The following is a 14,610-nucleotide window of genomic DNA, read 5'->3' on the forward strand; positions in this document are numbered from 1 at the left end:
TACAATGCTGTGTGGTATTTGGATAAGGTCCATCGCATGCGCTGGCTCTTTCCATTTGAACTCTAAATAGCCGGACATAAGACAACCCAGCAAACCACATCATGCAAGAAGACTCTTATCCTTGGATTTTGCTTCTTCTGGTTCTCTTGTCCCTTGTTTGAAAACCATATCGGACAATATATATATCTACTGAACTTTAATTGCACAAATGATAATATATATATATATATATATATATATATATTGGACCCTAGTGTAGTTATGATAACAATTTTCATATATATATATACGTCTGACTCTGCAATATGAGAATATTGAAAGGAATTAAAGACCCTGTGTTTAATTCCTATCTGAAATAAATTTAAGTTCCACATACATTTGTGCAGATTCAATCATACATGTATATATAAACACAGTCAGGTCAGGAAGTTCCCCCAGCTCATTTTTCATCTTCAAGATGAGTGGTTAGTATCTATGCATTTGAAAATAACATACAATCCAATGAAGTCGGTGGTTGAGAAGTCTATATAACTGATTAGCTAGTGATAGAAACCACACTCTCCAAATGGATTGAATTCCTCATTTGTAATGCCGTAAGTTATAATTCTCAATCCGAAAAGAGGAACAAGGAAAACGAGCAACAGTCATGAAAGATATGCTGATATTCTAAGTAAATCTCTTAATCACTGTAGGATGTGACTAGATTAGACGACTCAATAGCGAGTGTTCAGCATATACCTACTATTATACTAATTTGGAGACACCTGCTTCACGTAATATATACTGAGACTCTGGACCACAGCAAACAAGCCACGAGGACATTGATACAGGCCCATCTCTATGCATAACAGGCTTAACAGCACATGCATAAGTTTTATCAAATCAATTGTTTCAGAGAGAGAGAGACAGACAGACAGACACAAACACAGACACAGAGAGAGAGAGAGAGAAAAGGAGACTTTTATTTTTTATTTTTTTATTGCATATACACTCTCATGTGCATTTGGAAAAAAGTAGCATATGATTTAAACTTTAAAGTCCTATTAGCGTGCAGTATCATTTTATTTCCCAGAATATTCTCCACCAGAGAGTATCACCAATAAAGAACATACAACTCTCTCCATGACACCAAATAACACAATCTCATTCACCAATTTTCCTTGCAGAGAAGTTCTTCAGATTTTAGTACAGTGTCATGTTCTAGACATCTAGCTTGTCTAAAGAGATCACGGCATGGGTCGAACAAGATGAAGTTGTACCTTGATGACTTAAAAAGCAGGCTTTTATAACCTTTAGTAAAAAAACTATATAACAAAAAGTCAAAATTCATATGCTGGAAAGAAGAGGAAAAAAAAAGAAAGATGGTTACTGGTTAGTGGATCCTAAATCCGTTAATTGTATTTATATGTATGCCGACATAGCCATGGATTGTTTTAAAAACTATCCATATGAATCACGAATGGATGCATATTAATTTGGTGGCCGAATACTAACCAACCAACCAACCAACCAACCAACCAGGAGTATTTCTGAGAGAGGGATGGGTGCATGGTTATCCATTATCAAAACTGTAGCACAAAGTGTGTATTATAATAGCTTATGAGAGATCCTGTCAGGATTCAAAAAGTCAAAACAACTCATTAAAACGACAATGGTTGACTTTTGATCCTAGTGGCAAATGTCGTTCCCACCAGCCGAAATTTATCTTCTCTTCTCTTTTTTTAGGCGGTCAACACAATTAAGTTAGTAATAAATGTTTGTGCCTATGGATGACTAAAAAGAGAAAGTCATAAAAGAGCCTTATTAAGGATGGCCCCCTTAAAGATTATACATCAATGTTTGGTAGTATATGGACGAATGAAGATAGAGAACCGATTCAAAAAATAATGTGATGGTGGATTTGGCATAAACCATTAGAACTTAGTAGTCAATCTGACTCTTTAATTCTTGGTATTCAAGTCAACTATATAGCTAGGGTTACCTTGCAACTTGTCTTTTTAAGTGCTAGCTGGAGAATAACTCTATAACATTATCCATTTGATTCGCCAAGCTATCAAATAAAGAAAAAGGAATTATTAATTCAAGAAAGGGAAACATGATTAAGTAAAATAACCAATTAGCAACATAAGAGTAACACTTTGTTTATTGGAGCTACAATAGTATTGGAAAGAGGCATTCTGTGTATCATATTAAGTTTTTTTTATTAAAATAGATAAATTAATCATAATTTTTAAAAAAAGCAAATAACAAAGAAAAACAATTAGAGTTTTCTCACTAGCTGCAGGGAGACACTCGAAACATCGTATTATGTTTAATAAATACAAACTACGTACCATCATTTGCACAGTGGCAAAAGTGCCTTAACAGCGATATTTATAAGTAGATGGGCCATGCATCAGATTACCTCATGCATGACATCCATTCTGATGATTTCTAGCGGAGAGGCGATGCACAGACTCCCAACAGTTACAACCTACAACCAAACTTCTGAAAGTCAAACCATCAAACTTCCTTTCGGTAAACAATTAATAAATATTGCCTGATCCCACATGATCATCCACTGCGAAATTTACATTATAAATTAGTATAAATTATTCCTACAAAGGAAAGCATCTAGAAGTAATTAATCACTCTGCATGCCTAGACTTAACTATCTGATAAACAGTCCCCTCAAAAAAATAAGTACACAGAGATAGAGAGAGAGAGGTTCTTCTTCAGTGGTGGAAAACAAGAGGCAAGCCTTAATTGGCCAGAAAGGAGTTAGTGCGATCTCAGCAGACTTTTCTACTTTTTTTTTTATCTCACATTTCCCTTTTAAAGCCTGGTTCCAGGCCATGCATCGATCGTCTAAACCTCACAGTCACAGCCATTCTTGATTTTTGCTTTCCTATGCTTTTTTTGTTTTTATATTCTTTGAGAGAGACAACCATATATCCTTGACATATTCGCAGACAAGCAGTCCACAACGCAGCGCAAGGATTCTATGATTTCTATCTCAATTATCCTTTATATTATAAAGAGCATAAACCAACAATCAGTAGGTTTTGTGTTTTTCATCTCTGTTCATCCCAATAAAATAAAATCAAAAGCACACACAAAATACTATAGATTTTTGTTCCGGACGTTTCATTCAAATATGCCGGCTGACCTTTTTCCTTCATACCCTCTTTGATAAACAAAGTTGTTGTCTTTAATTTTGTTAAGAGTATACGTGAAATCCTGCAGGATGAGTGCGAAGATAAAGCTTCCCAAACTTCTTAATCTTCTACTACTCTACATAATACATACAACTTCATGGACTGCTGCAGCAGCTGCAACCTCATCCTTCTCACAACTCCAGTTAATCAATAGAGGCTTCAGTGCAACCCCAAGCCAGTCTCCATTCCAACCAATTCTAAATGAGCCCAGCGGTGTTTTCTCTCTGGGTTTCCTCAAAGTAGGCTCCAGCCAGCTTGACCTTGCAGTCATCCACCTTCCATCCCGGCAGCCAGTATGGCGTGCTATTCCGGCTAGTCCGGGAAGCTGGGACAACTCCGTCACCTTCTCCTTTAATGGCAGTTTGGTACTGTCGGATTCCGGAAAGGGAGTGCTCTGGTCAACTGGTTCTGTGGATGGTGACACACTTGTCCTCCTCAATTCCTCCAACCTCCAAATCCAGAAGGCCGGAGAGCCAGCAGCATCAGTCCTCTGGCAAAGTTTTGACTTTCCATCGGACACCATCATGCAAGGCCAGAATTTCACCTCCAAAGCTGCTCTGTTTTCAAATAACCAAAAGTTCTCCATGAGCCTTGGCTTTGACTACCTAGCCCTTTACATGGAGTTCCCTGGAGTGGCCGCGCCTATGTATTGGAAGCGCACAGCACTCCAGGCCAAGGCGCGGATCATCCAAGGGAAGGGACCGATCTATGCGAGGGTCGACCCCACTGGCTTCCTGGGCTTGTACCAGACCGAAGCGGTTCCTGTGGACGTGATCTCCTTTGATACATTCAACAGAGGAATACCTGACCTCCGGCGCCTGACGCTGGAGTCAGACGGCAACCTCAAAGCATATTACTGGAATGGTTCATCTTGGGTTTTGGATTTTAAAGCCATCCCCGACTCCGAGGCTTGTCAACTCCTCAGTGCTTGCGGCGCATACGGGCTATGCCGTTTAGAGGAGCCCATGTGTGCGTGCCTGGATAATACTACGGCAATTTGTCCCCCCGCAGACTCAGGCAATCTTTGCAGCAGCGGCAGTATCAGTAGTGTGGGAGGAGATGACTACACGGTTTTCAGAACGAAAGGCGTCGAATTGCCGAACAAGGAGTTGGCAGGCTATCAAAAAATGGGATCTTTGGAAGATTGCGAGCAGTCCTGTGAGAGGAACTGCAGCTGCTGGGGTGCAGTGTATAACAACGTCTCCGGCTTTTGCTATTCAATTGATTATCCGATCCAGACACTGGTGGAGGCTGGGAATGTGCAGAAGACGGGGTATTTCAAGGTGAGGACGAGAGCCAGCAGCAAGAGCAAGAGCAAGAGCAAGGCAGGGATGGTAGTGCTACTTACTGTTGGGGTTTTGGTCTTCTTGGCAGCCGCTGGTTTTGGGGCTTACAGGGTGTGGAACCAAATTAGGAGGAGAAGCCAGGATGGGCTGGATGAGTCTACAGTGGAGTGGCCCTATAAGGATCTCAAGTCCGGCTCCTCCTTTCGCTCCATCGAACTGTCTGAATCTTTCAGGAAGTGATAAGGGGAAAGTAGACATCAACAAGCTTTCAACCGGAGCCAATCCATGCCACGAATACATGTGATCGATCAGGTCTCGCCATTATGATGAGATATGGCAGCTGCTGAGAATTTGCTGAGAATTTGTGTTCATGTACTCCAGAAATCTAATTCTTCTATATCAAAACAGTTACTTCCTTCATAGTTCATCCCTTTCACTATGTGTTCCAATCCTACTATTCAGTTCAGTCGCCATGAATTAAAAAAGCACAATTTTTTTTTTTTTTTGGGAGATCCAATACAGGAGAAACATGTGAACAATACCATTGTAATCAATCATAAATTCCTTTTTAATGCAATTGGGTTCTTAATTAGAAGAGAAAAAGGGCACAATAGAATGTATAATTCCTTCTTCTTTCATTTCCATAGAAAGCATCCGATCTACTAATCTACATATACACGAATCACTAACACCACATTCAATAGAATTACACAGATGAAAGTTATCCAAAAGAGGGAATTCGTGACTAAAAATGTTTGAAAAAAGAAAGGTTTCTTTTTTTTATTTCTTTTTTGCCTTTGCGTCAGAGGAGGGTGATCAGAATGAAGAGAAGCAGAGCAGCGATGAAGGAGTACTTAAGAGCAGCGAGCAAGATGGCTACTGAGATAAAGAAGAGCTGCCAGAGGACCTGGACGCTGGCCCAAGCGAGCACACCCGTCAATCCGACGGCCAGGATGTTATCGGGATCCGGGTCTAGGAGGTCCCTCCACCTGAGCTTGAATCCAGGTCGGCGTTCCCCCTTGTTTAGATCTTCTCCTCCGCCATCGCCTCGCCCATTCCGCCCATTCCCATCAGCGAATGCCATCACTCGCACTTTCAGATGACTTCTAGGGTGTCCGTTTCGGATGGAAAGGCGGCATCGTAGATTGCGATGATATGTGGCGGAAAGCCTTGCTGAAGCTGAAGCGAGAGGAGGCTGAACGGCGGGGAGAGCGGCAGCCATTCACAGCCTTCTTCGAGGATAGCATCAGGCCAAGAAACGATTTGGCGTTTTTACAGGATCGTCAAAACGACACTAGTACTCAGTTTTGTTTGATCTCGAGGCATTCTGAACGGTGATATTGACGAAACGATAGAGGATAGTATGAGTAATCTCTCGACACGTGGCATCGTCTTGCCGTGAAGTTGTTAATACTCTTAAGCCATACACACACATTATACAAAGGAAAATATCGAGATATATATATATATATATATATGGATCGTATGATTCTGCTGGCTCTCTCATCATGTTCAATTGATTGCGTTGCAAAATGCTCTCTGTGGCTGCGCCGCCAGTTGCCGGCGGGTCCCTTCATATCAACAGGAAAAGGTCAGGACCCCAGCCGCCAGTGTGGGCGAGCTTGCAGGAGATCGAGAGACTGAGGATCGATAAGGACGTGAGACAGAAACCCAGACGAATGGTGCCAGAGATTCCGGCAATTCGAGTGGCCAAAAGGGTGGTTCTTGTGAGGCACGGGCAAAGCACTTGGAACGAGGAGGGACGGATTCAGGGAAGCTCTGATTTCGCTGTTCTGACGCCCAAGGGTGAGTCCCAGGCTGAGACTTCTCGTCAGATGCTCCTCGGAGACTCGTTTGATGTTTGCTTCACCAGGTCCCCTCTTCTCTTCTCTTCCGATGCTATATTGCGTGCAAGTTGATTTTTTGTTAATTGTATTTTGGTGGGGGGTGTATAAAAGGAGCGTTCTTTGAACTGTGTTTGAGCTAGGATTTTAAGAACAAAGTTAAAACTGAGTGGAAACGATGCCATTCTGTGATTTTAGCTTTGTTATTGATGAAAAATGGGCTTTTGAATGCTTTGCCAGTCCCCTTGCACGGTCGAAGAGAACGGCAGAGATCATTTGGGGCTCTCGGATGGAGGAGATGATTCCGGAGCATGATCTTCGGGAGATTGATCTTTACTCTTTCCAAGTTAGTACTGAATCTGGTTTACTAAAAAGCAAACAGTAATTTACTTGTGAAAAATTAAGAACTCAGTTCTGCGCGCGCTGATGTGGGTACTCTTGCTGTTTCTTATCTATGGAGCTCAGGGCCTTCTAAAGCACGAGGGAAGGCAAAGTTTGGTGATGCCTATCGCCAATGGCAGATTAATGCTGCTAACTTCACCATTGATGGCCATTATCCTGTGAGAGAGTTATGGGACCGTGCAAAAGAGCTGCTGGAACAAAAATTTTAGCACATGAAGGCAATTCAGTTCTTGTTGTTGCTCACAATGCAGTTAACCAAGCTCTTGTTGCTGCTGCCATAGGTTTGCCCTGTTCATTTCTCTTGTATATGTTTTCCATGGTCAATGATCACATGTTGCGGTGGACACAAGCCTTTGTAAGACTCTTGCATCTCAATCCAGGATTGGGCACCGAGTACTTCAGGATTCTGCTTCAAAGTAATTGTGGAGTTAGTGTTGTAGACTTCAACCCACAACCAAGAGGCAACCCTCATGTTTCTCTCAATCGTTTAAATCAGGTATACATACACCTTACTGTGACTTATTAATCTCTATCTTCCTAAATTCCAAATTATGTTTAATGATTCATCTTGTAAAGTAGAAAACTGTGTGGATAAGTTGTTTGCCATGAATGGTTGTGTATTTTATCAAATCCTTGTTACTTTTTAGTTATGTATTTGTTGCTAAAAGCTTTTTATCAGATGCCCCTGAATTATCCATTAGTTCAGTGAAAATTGCTCAGAATTTTTACCAGTTGGTGATGCTGTTTCCAGACTCCAAATCCCCCTATTGCCGCTGGAGGTTCTGGAGGAAGAAAAACCAGTAAACGTATTGTTTTGGTTTGCCATGGAGCCACACAGAGCAACAATGAGGTATGGCTTAGAAGAGGAAATTGGAATATGTAATTTTTTCCCTTCTGAAAAACATTAACTATGGGCCCTTTTAAAATTTGCTGGTTCCTTGACACTGGCAATTCAAGAAGATGCGGGTCTCAATTGAAACAGATAGTTTGTTGTTTTAAGAATTTATTGATTTCTGTTGAGTGTGGTGAAGATGTACCTGATCAAGTATGTTTCTGCACTAAGATTTCTCCATGCATATGTGAAGGAGCTGTTATCAGACAGCAGATGAGCATCTCTATTTGCCCAATATAGTACTTCTTATAGAATTCTAAGGTTATAAGTCAGCATGCTCGATTTGCTTTGATTGTAGTTTCCTCTTCCATTATTTGTTTCTATTTATGAATTAATCACATTATGTTGCAACAAATAAATGTTCACCAGTTTCTCTGCCAGGTGGCTCTCAAATAGCCTAGTATTTGCTTTCGATGATCAAAATCATACTGGGAAGTTTTCAAATTTGTTACTTGTACTAAAGAAGTGATTGTGCTCTTTCTTTCAGGTTACTTTTCCAAATATGGGATATGAACCCATGAACATGCTTGGCGTCATACAGGTAGCTACTTTCTGTTCTTTCAGTCCAGGTAGATTATTGGTATTGAACTTATTCATTTAATTACCCTTTTCTGCCCAAAAAAACAACAGTCTCAGAAAAACTGCTGAGTTACTTCTTGACATGAAGATAGCTTGTATACTCACCAGTTCACAAATTGCTTCAGTAGACACAGCCGTGGCCATATCTGAGGTCAGTTGTTCTTTAAGAATGTTTTTATTTCAAATATTTTTTTGCAGGAGATATATCTTGCTCTTGGCAAATTTTTGTTGTTGCCCATTTTGCTTCATTTATTCCAACCAGACAGGCTTAATTGCAGGTCCAAGAAGCAGCTGATTGCTTAGGCGCCGACTGCATTCCTCGTTATGTAGAGATGAAGAAATTGCAAGACCTCGAAGTCGAACCAACTCTGCAGCAACCATGCACAGTATTAATATCTTTATATTTTGGGTCTTCTTGGAAAATAGATAAAATTTGGCTTTTTCTTTGTTATATATAGGCTATATAGCAAAGGAGCAGCAAGGCTGCCATTATCGCAAGTAATGTATTTGAGTTACATTTGTGCAGCCAGATTCTTGGGATAGTCTCAATAAAGCTACCGTTACAAAGTTGTGGAATCAATCAAAGAAAGCTTGGGGAGCCCTGCTGGAGGAATTATGTGCTGATTCAGAACCTGAAAGAAATGTAGTGGCTGTCGGTAACTCAACACTTCATGTCGCACTTATATGCCATTGTTTGAATTTAACTACAGAATGGTTGGGAGCTTTCCATCTTGATTCTGGGAGCATCACTGTTATAGACTTCCCGGATGGGCCAGCCAGGCAAGCAGTCATTCGATGCATTAACTACACTGCACATCTGGGGAGGTGGTCTATACCCATTACGAGATCCATGGCAAGTGATGAAGAATTTTAGCTGTTGCTGCTAGTTCACTTTTGTTGCTCACTTTGTTGCTTGTTTAGTCATACTACAATCTTTTTAACTGAAGTGCTGGAAAGGAAATTAATATGCTGGGTTGTATCATACTTAATTCATAACGTGAAGTGTATATATTTGTTTGAAAGTTTTGTATCTTTCGCTGCTTGGGTTGATTTTTAGTATCTTTCCCACCGCCTCAAAAAGAAATTCTTTGACGGTTGGATGGTAGTTGCCCACTTTGCAAGCAAAAAGTCTTCAGTAATAACTCTCGCCATCTAGTGAAGCAAATCCTTGTCGCAGCTGTTAAACATTACAGAAAAGGACATGGCTGGGGTGAAGTGAAAATGGTATTGCTGGTGAGATGAGATTGTTAACAGTTTCTATAGAATTAATTAATCCATATTTGTGCCAATGATGTGGCTGAGGAATTAAGCAAGAAGGCAGAAGGTAACACCGCTACCTGTGGAGGATGGGCAGCAGAGGGCACTTTTGGATACAGAATTAATTATAATTATAATTTATAAGTAGTTACTTGTACACCAAAGACAAGTTCTGAGAGTTTTCTTGTACATAAGAATGATCAAGTCCGTCTTTTGTGAAAATTTACTTGCAACCTAAGCAAAATGGTGCATATTAACCGTCAAATAAGCAAGGCCATAGTCAGTACCCATCAATTCTGATTCTTCTCTATCTAACCTGACTTTTGAGTAATCTATTAATCTGAATTAGTTGTTTATTGTGATCAATCTGTCTTTGTTGTTCTTTTTTCATGATATGAACTTTGCCTGCATTCTGGATTGTCACTGATCTCAGAAGCTTACAATCTAAGATATAGTGTCAGTAATAGTGGTCCCTTAACTAATGTGATAGATGGGATAATGAGCACAAGCTCTCCCTCTATCTGTAATTCTGTATGCTATATGCATGCGGCCTCTTCTTTTCTATTTTCTACAAAAACCTTTTCTTGGTTGTGATGGAGACACTGTCTGCCTTCCATGTACATTGAAATATATTGAGTCCGTCTGAGGATACGCCAATTGTGAAACATATATATATACAAGCAAGCACAAAGGAATCACTTATATTTCTGTCGCACGTATATTCATCTCATTCTTGTCAAGACTCAAGAGTGCTGTGTGGGGATATATGCACCAATTTCCATATCCGTAGGTACTAACAGACACGCATTTAAAAAGCAGAGCATTGTCCATTGTGCGGAAAGACCCGACCAGACAAGGCAAAGTTTATATTCTCTTGTTAGTTGTTACATAGTTGCATTCCCCTAAAGACTTCAATTTGAGGGATTGCCAAAGTTGATCCTGCCATGCTTCCCAATCAAGACATCCTCTTTGCTTTTAGTTTTACAGATAGAAAGATGAAGAGATAGATTAGCTACATCACTCAACATTCTTTCTATCTGTTTTTCTTTCTTTCACAAAGATGAGGAACTTGGCTTCATGTCTCAGCGAACATGCTGTCAGGATCTCAGATTCTTCATGTTCTGGCGCTGGCAACAACAAAAACATCTCCTTGGCCATATTTGACCGTAATTCCTTCCAGAACTCGGTCACATGTCTCTATAAAACGAGGCTAATTTCCACTGCCAAGGAGCTCTTCTTCAAACTCACTTGGTCCAAGACCAACACCGGACCATCTCTCTCCGTCTCCATTGATGACAACACCCAAGTCTTGAGGGAAATGGAAGGGAAGCAATCATATAAACATGGAGGCTTGGTGATCTCCATACACTGGGATTTCTCTTCAGCCAGATATACATGCTACGCCCCTGACCCAGTGGACAACAACTTCTACGTCATAGTCATGGCTGACTCTGAGTTTGCTCTGTTGCTCGGAGATTTGAGCACAGACTACGTCAAGATGTTTGAAAACACTTGTAGTAGAGGTATCCCAATAGCCCAATATTCTCTGGTTTGCCGGAAAGAACAAGTCTTCACTCATGGTGTTTATAGGACAAAAATCTCGGTTTTGCAGACAATGGGAAGGTTCATGAGATCATGATAAAGTGCAAAGGGGACTCATGGGACGTGAAGAACTCGGGGTTGTCAGTGTGGGTGGACAAGAAGAAGGTGGTGCATGAACAGAGATTGTACTGGAACTTCAGAGGCAATCAGGTTATGTTCGTTGATGGTTTGCCTGTGGATTTCATGTGGGATTTCCATGATTGGTGGTTTGGAGGTCCTTCTGGATGTGCTGTCTTTGTGTTTAGGACCAGGAGTCCACTGGAGAGCAGGCCATGGCTCGAAGAGGATGAGTTGCAAAAGGAACAGAGCTTCTCCGGGTTCTCTCTTTTGATCCAAGCCTTAAAAAGTCCATAAATGAGAGAGAGAGAGAGAGAGAGAGAGAGAGAGAGAGAGAGAGAGGCTTCAGGTTTCAGATTTCAGATTTCTTTCTAACTGCTTTACTGACTTGTTCCAATGGTTTCTTGCCTTCTTTCTGTTTGGATGGTGTTGTTACTTGTTAGTGAGACATGTTTGAGCGAGTAGAGTATTTAGTTTGTTGATTTGAGCTGCACATGTTTGATTTGTAAATTGTGCTTATCCCATGTATGCTTCCTGTTTTATTTGTTTGCTTATTTTGAATTTTCACTTATTTTGGAAGGCGTGCATGCAGCCAACATGCTATTGTCTTGTCCCTGTTCAATAGAACTCTTCCTTCTTATTCATGTATTATGATTGATGGTTAATTTCCCACCCAAAATAAAAAATAAAAAATAAAATAAAATCTCTCCTCTCTGTTTCGTCTTTTAAAGCTTGCAGGGTATTTCACTCTATCAGCACACACGCACACACAAACACGCACGCGCACATAACATGTCTGATTGGGCAACTCCAACAGATGAGAGATCTTGAAGAGCCGTCTGTATTTGTTTATTCATAAGTCAGTACAATGTGGTGGGAAATATTAATGGAGGAAAAAGGAAGTAAGTTATAATTGCACTTTCAAGTGGCAGTTAATGGAAAAGAAAAACTACCACCGTTTTATCAGTTTTCTGAATATCTTATTAGTCTTCTGAATTCATTGCTCATTTAAGCGTGGTTCCTTCCTCCTTGAATTTTCATCTCTCAACTCCTAAAATTTCAGTTTGTCATCATCCATACGAAAGGAATAATATAAGACAGCACAACCAACATCCTTTAAGCGGAGTGAAAGGGCGGACCCAAATGGGCACTTCAGTGGGCCACTTTTGCCACATGGCCCACATCCACTTTAACTACATAGGCTGGGCTTCTAATGGGCCATTACCGCTCCTATGATGAAAAAGCCCAGATTCAGAGAGTCCAATTAAGTGAATATGCACAAATATATCCTCTTATATTTAATTGTTATAATCGTATTTTCAACTACAACATGCTTCCACCGTTATCAATCATAATAAAAATCTATCACATGTTTATCTCTTAAATTTATACAATTTGAAACCAAAGAGACTCAAGTTAGAAAAGTTCGCTTTTATAATTAAATGACACCTAAATTATTTTGGTTCAATTACCCCGGACTTAAGTGATACAGTAACTCCTAACCTTAAATCAAACTAATAGGATATTTATCTTTGTTGGCCACAATGACCCCTTTGATTAATGATCCACTCCTAAGTCATTTTCTAGGTGACAATTATATTTTTATATTTTTGTTTCTTAATGGAATCCATATACTGCCTCCGTACATTTTTATCTGTCGTGAATAACCGAATCTCACATACCAATAAATTTAGTTATTTCACAAACTTTTATAAAAAATTTGTTCTCATTCCAAAAATTACCCATAATTTATATCTTCACATTTAACTCTCATATTTAATTCCAAGAAAAAAATTGAATAAAGTGTTAGGGTAATTTTGAAGAAAAAAATAATAATTAATGCTTCTTGATATTAGAAAATGACGGATAAAAAAAGACATGATTTCTGACGAGATAAAAAAGGAGCGGAGTGAATATATCACTCGTGAGTATAAAAAGCATCCTCCTAGTTTATTTGTCGATCTGTAGTTTATATGCTTTAGTCTATCTTCCGTTTTGTACCACTTTTTATTTTTTTGTCAAAGTTATAATTTACATATTTTATATGTAAAAACACCTTTAATTTAATGTAATCCATATTAATAAAGCATATTACTCGTAGATAAAAAAAATCTAATATATAAGGGAGATCGTTCTCTTTCATGTTTTTTAAATTATATTTTGATTTTTTAAATTTCTTACCTCTATGTTAAATTATGGTTTTGCATATCTCCATTAACTCCATTATTTTAAAAATTACGTGATTTATTTACTTTATATATAACGCAAAATAATTCAATATTTTTTTTATTTTTAATGGGGTGTAAGTGCATTATTATTATTATTATTATTATTATTATTATTATTATTATTATTATTATGTTCATTTAAACTAATTAACACTCATAAAAAATTTAATTAAAATTAATTAATAATTTTAAATTTATATAAAAATGAACTAAATTTTCAAAATTACCCTTATTAAAAAAATCCATAAAAATTTAATTTCTCTCTCTATGTTAATTATGTCTTTTATTCCTTTGTCAAAATGGTGTTTTATGTTTTTAAAAAAATTATTGTAAAATAAAGGATTACGTTAGAAATAAATGATAAATTTAGAAGAAAAAAAATATTGAATGCTATATAGATTTTCTAAATAGATATATAAAAATAACTAAAAAACTTTGAAAAAATATGTAAATAGGACTGGAGGGAGAACGATTATATCTTAAAATAATTGGGCTACCATTATCTAATAAGCTTTTTATGACATTTGTTTTTTTTATTAAAGAAAATGGTGCAAGAAACTTGTATGTCTTTTTTTTCCTAATATTTTTTTTTTATCTGTAACTATAAACCATAAGATCAGAATAAGATGAATGCAAATTGGCTTTCAATCTCTGTTTTATTTACTATATTTTGTTCCCTTTATTTTTGGTGAGAGAATTTCCCACTTTCTATTGTCGTTTTTCTTTTTAATAAATCAGTGATTTATTTATTTTTTTAAAAAAAATTGGTTTTCAATAATAGTTGTCTTTTCTTAATGATTAAGAAAATAAACAAAGACCACAGGGGGAAGAATGCTAAGATTAGGCACATCTTATCTTAATGCTATGCCAGCCATAACATTAATCACTTCCTTGTTTATGCTTAATTTCAAGGTCAATGCCCTATCATGCCAACCATCGATCTCAGTCGTTGGTGGGTGCGCCCACTTGGTTGGAGTCGTTATTCTTGGTTTCATTATTTTTATATATAGTTGCAAGGATTTTTAGTTTATTTATTCAATAAATTTAATTTATAAAAATATATAAATCAAAATTTTATGAAATAATTACAATATGCAAAAATACGATGAAAAAAATATGAATACAAAATCTAATATAGAAAAAGAACAACTATTTATATATATAAAAAAAAAAGTTACCGGTAATTTTCTATGAATAGTCAAAAACAAAATGTTCATTTAAAATGATACAAATAAATCAATTTTTGTAAAAAATTATTTTTAATAA

General features: G+C 38.0%; 3 protein-coding genes across 3 annotated transcripts; all 3 read left to right on the top strand.

Moving 5' to 3' along the window:
- The first annotated feature begins 3,022 nt into the window (after nt 1–3,022).
- Nucleotides 3,023–4,984, top strand: LOC120270826 (PAN domain-containing protein At5g03700-like). Its single transcript, XM_039277891.1, has one exon. The coding sequence runs from the start codon at nt 3,227–3,229 to the stop codon at nt 4,721–4,723; it is 1,497 nt and encodes a 498-aa protein (XP_039133825.1). The 5' UTR covers nt 3,023–3,226; the 3' UTR covers nt 4,724–4,984.
- A 989-nt stretch (nt 4,985–5,973) lies between these two features.
- LOC120270000 (2-carboxy-D-arabinitol-1-phosphatase-like) lies at nt 5,974–9,109 on the top strand. The gene is given in 11 exon segments (XM_039277007.1): nt 5,974–6,356; nt 6,568–6,673; nt 6,793–6,814; nt 6,817–6,911; nt 6,914–7,010; nt 7,110–7,225; nt 7,481–7,579; nt 8,109–8,162; nt 8,253–8,351; nt 8,479–8,586; nt 8,727–9,109. Coding segments are annotated over 11 exon segments (1,485 nt in total). The 5' UTR covers nt 5,974–6,015; the 3' UTR covers nt 9,075–9,109.
- A 1,408-nt stretch (nt 9,110–10,517) lies between these two features.
- On the top strand, nt 10,518–11,413 carry LOC120270705. Its single transcript, XM_039277779.1, has 2 exons — nt 10,518–10,980; nt 11,070–11,413. The coding sequence occupies exons 1-2, from the start codon at nt 10,518–10,520 to the stop codon at nt 11,411–11,413; spliced, it is 807 nt and encodes a 268-aa protein (XP_039133713.1).
- The last annotated feature ends 3,197 nt before the right edge of the window (nt 11,414–14,610 follow it).

Source organism: Dioscorea cayenensis, chromosome 10, assembly GCF_009730915.1.
Source record: "Dioscorea cayenensis subsp. rotundata cultivar TDr96_F1 chromosome 10, TDr96_F1_v2_PseudoChromosome.rev07_lg8_w22 25.fasta, whole genome shotgun sequence".
NCBI classification, from domain to species: domain Eukaryota; kingdom Viridiplantae; phylum Streptophyta; class Magnoliopsida; order Dioscoreales; family Dioscoreaceae; genus Dioscorea; species Dioscorea cayenensis.

Bases quoted from the DNA above. Each gene is read 5' to 3' on its own strand.
- LOC120270826 (XM_039277891.1), top strand. From the start codon at position 3,227: ATGAGTGCGAAGATAAAGCTTCCCAAACTTCTTAATCTTCTACTACTC.
- LOC120270705 (XM_039277779.1), top strand. From the start codon at position 10,518: ATGAGGAACTTGGCTTCATGTCTCAGCGAACATGCTGTCAGGATCTCA. The intron at 10,981-11,069 runs GTATCCCAATAG...TCGGTTTTGCAG, and splicing joins TGAAAACACTTGTAGTAGAG to ACAATGGGAAGGTTCATGAG.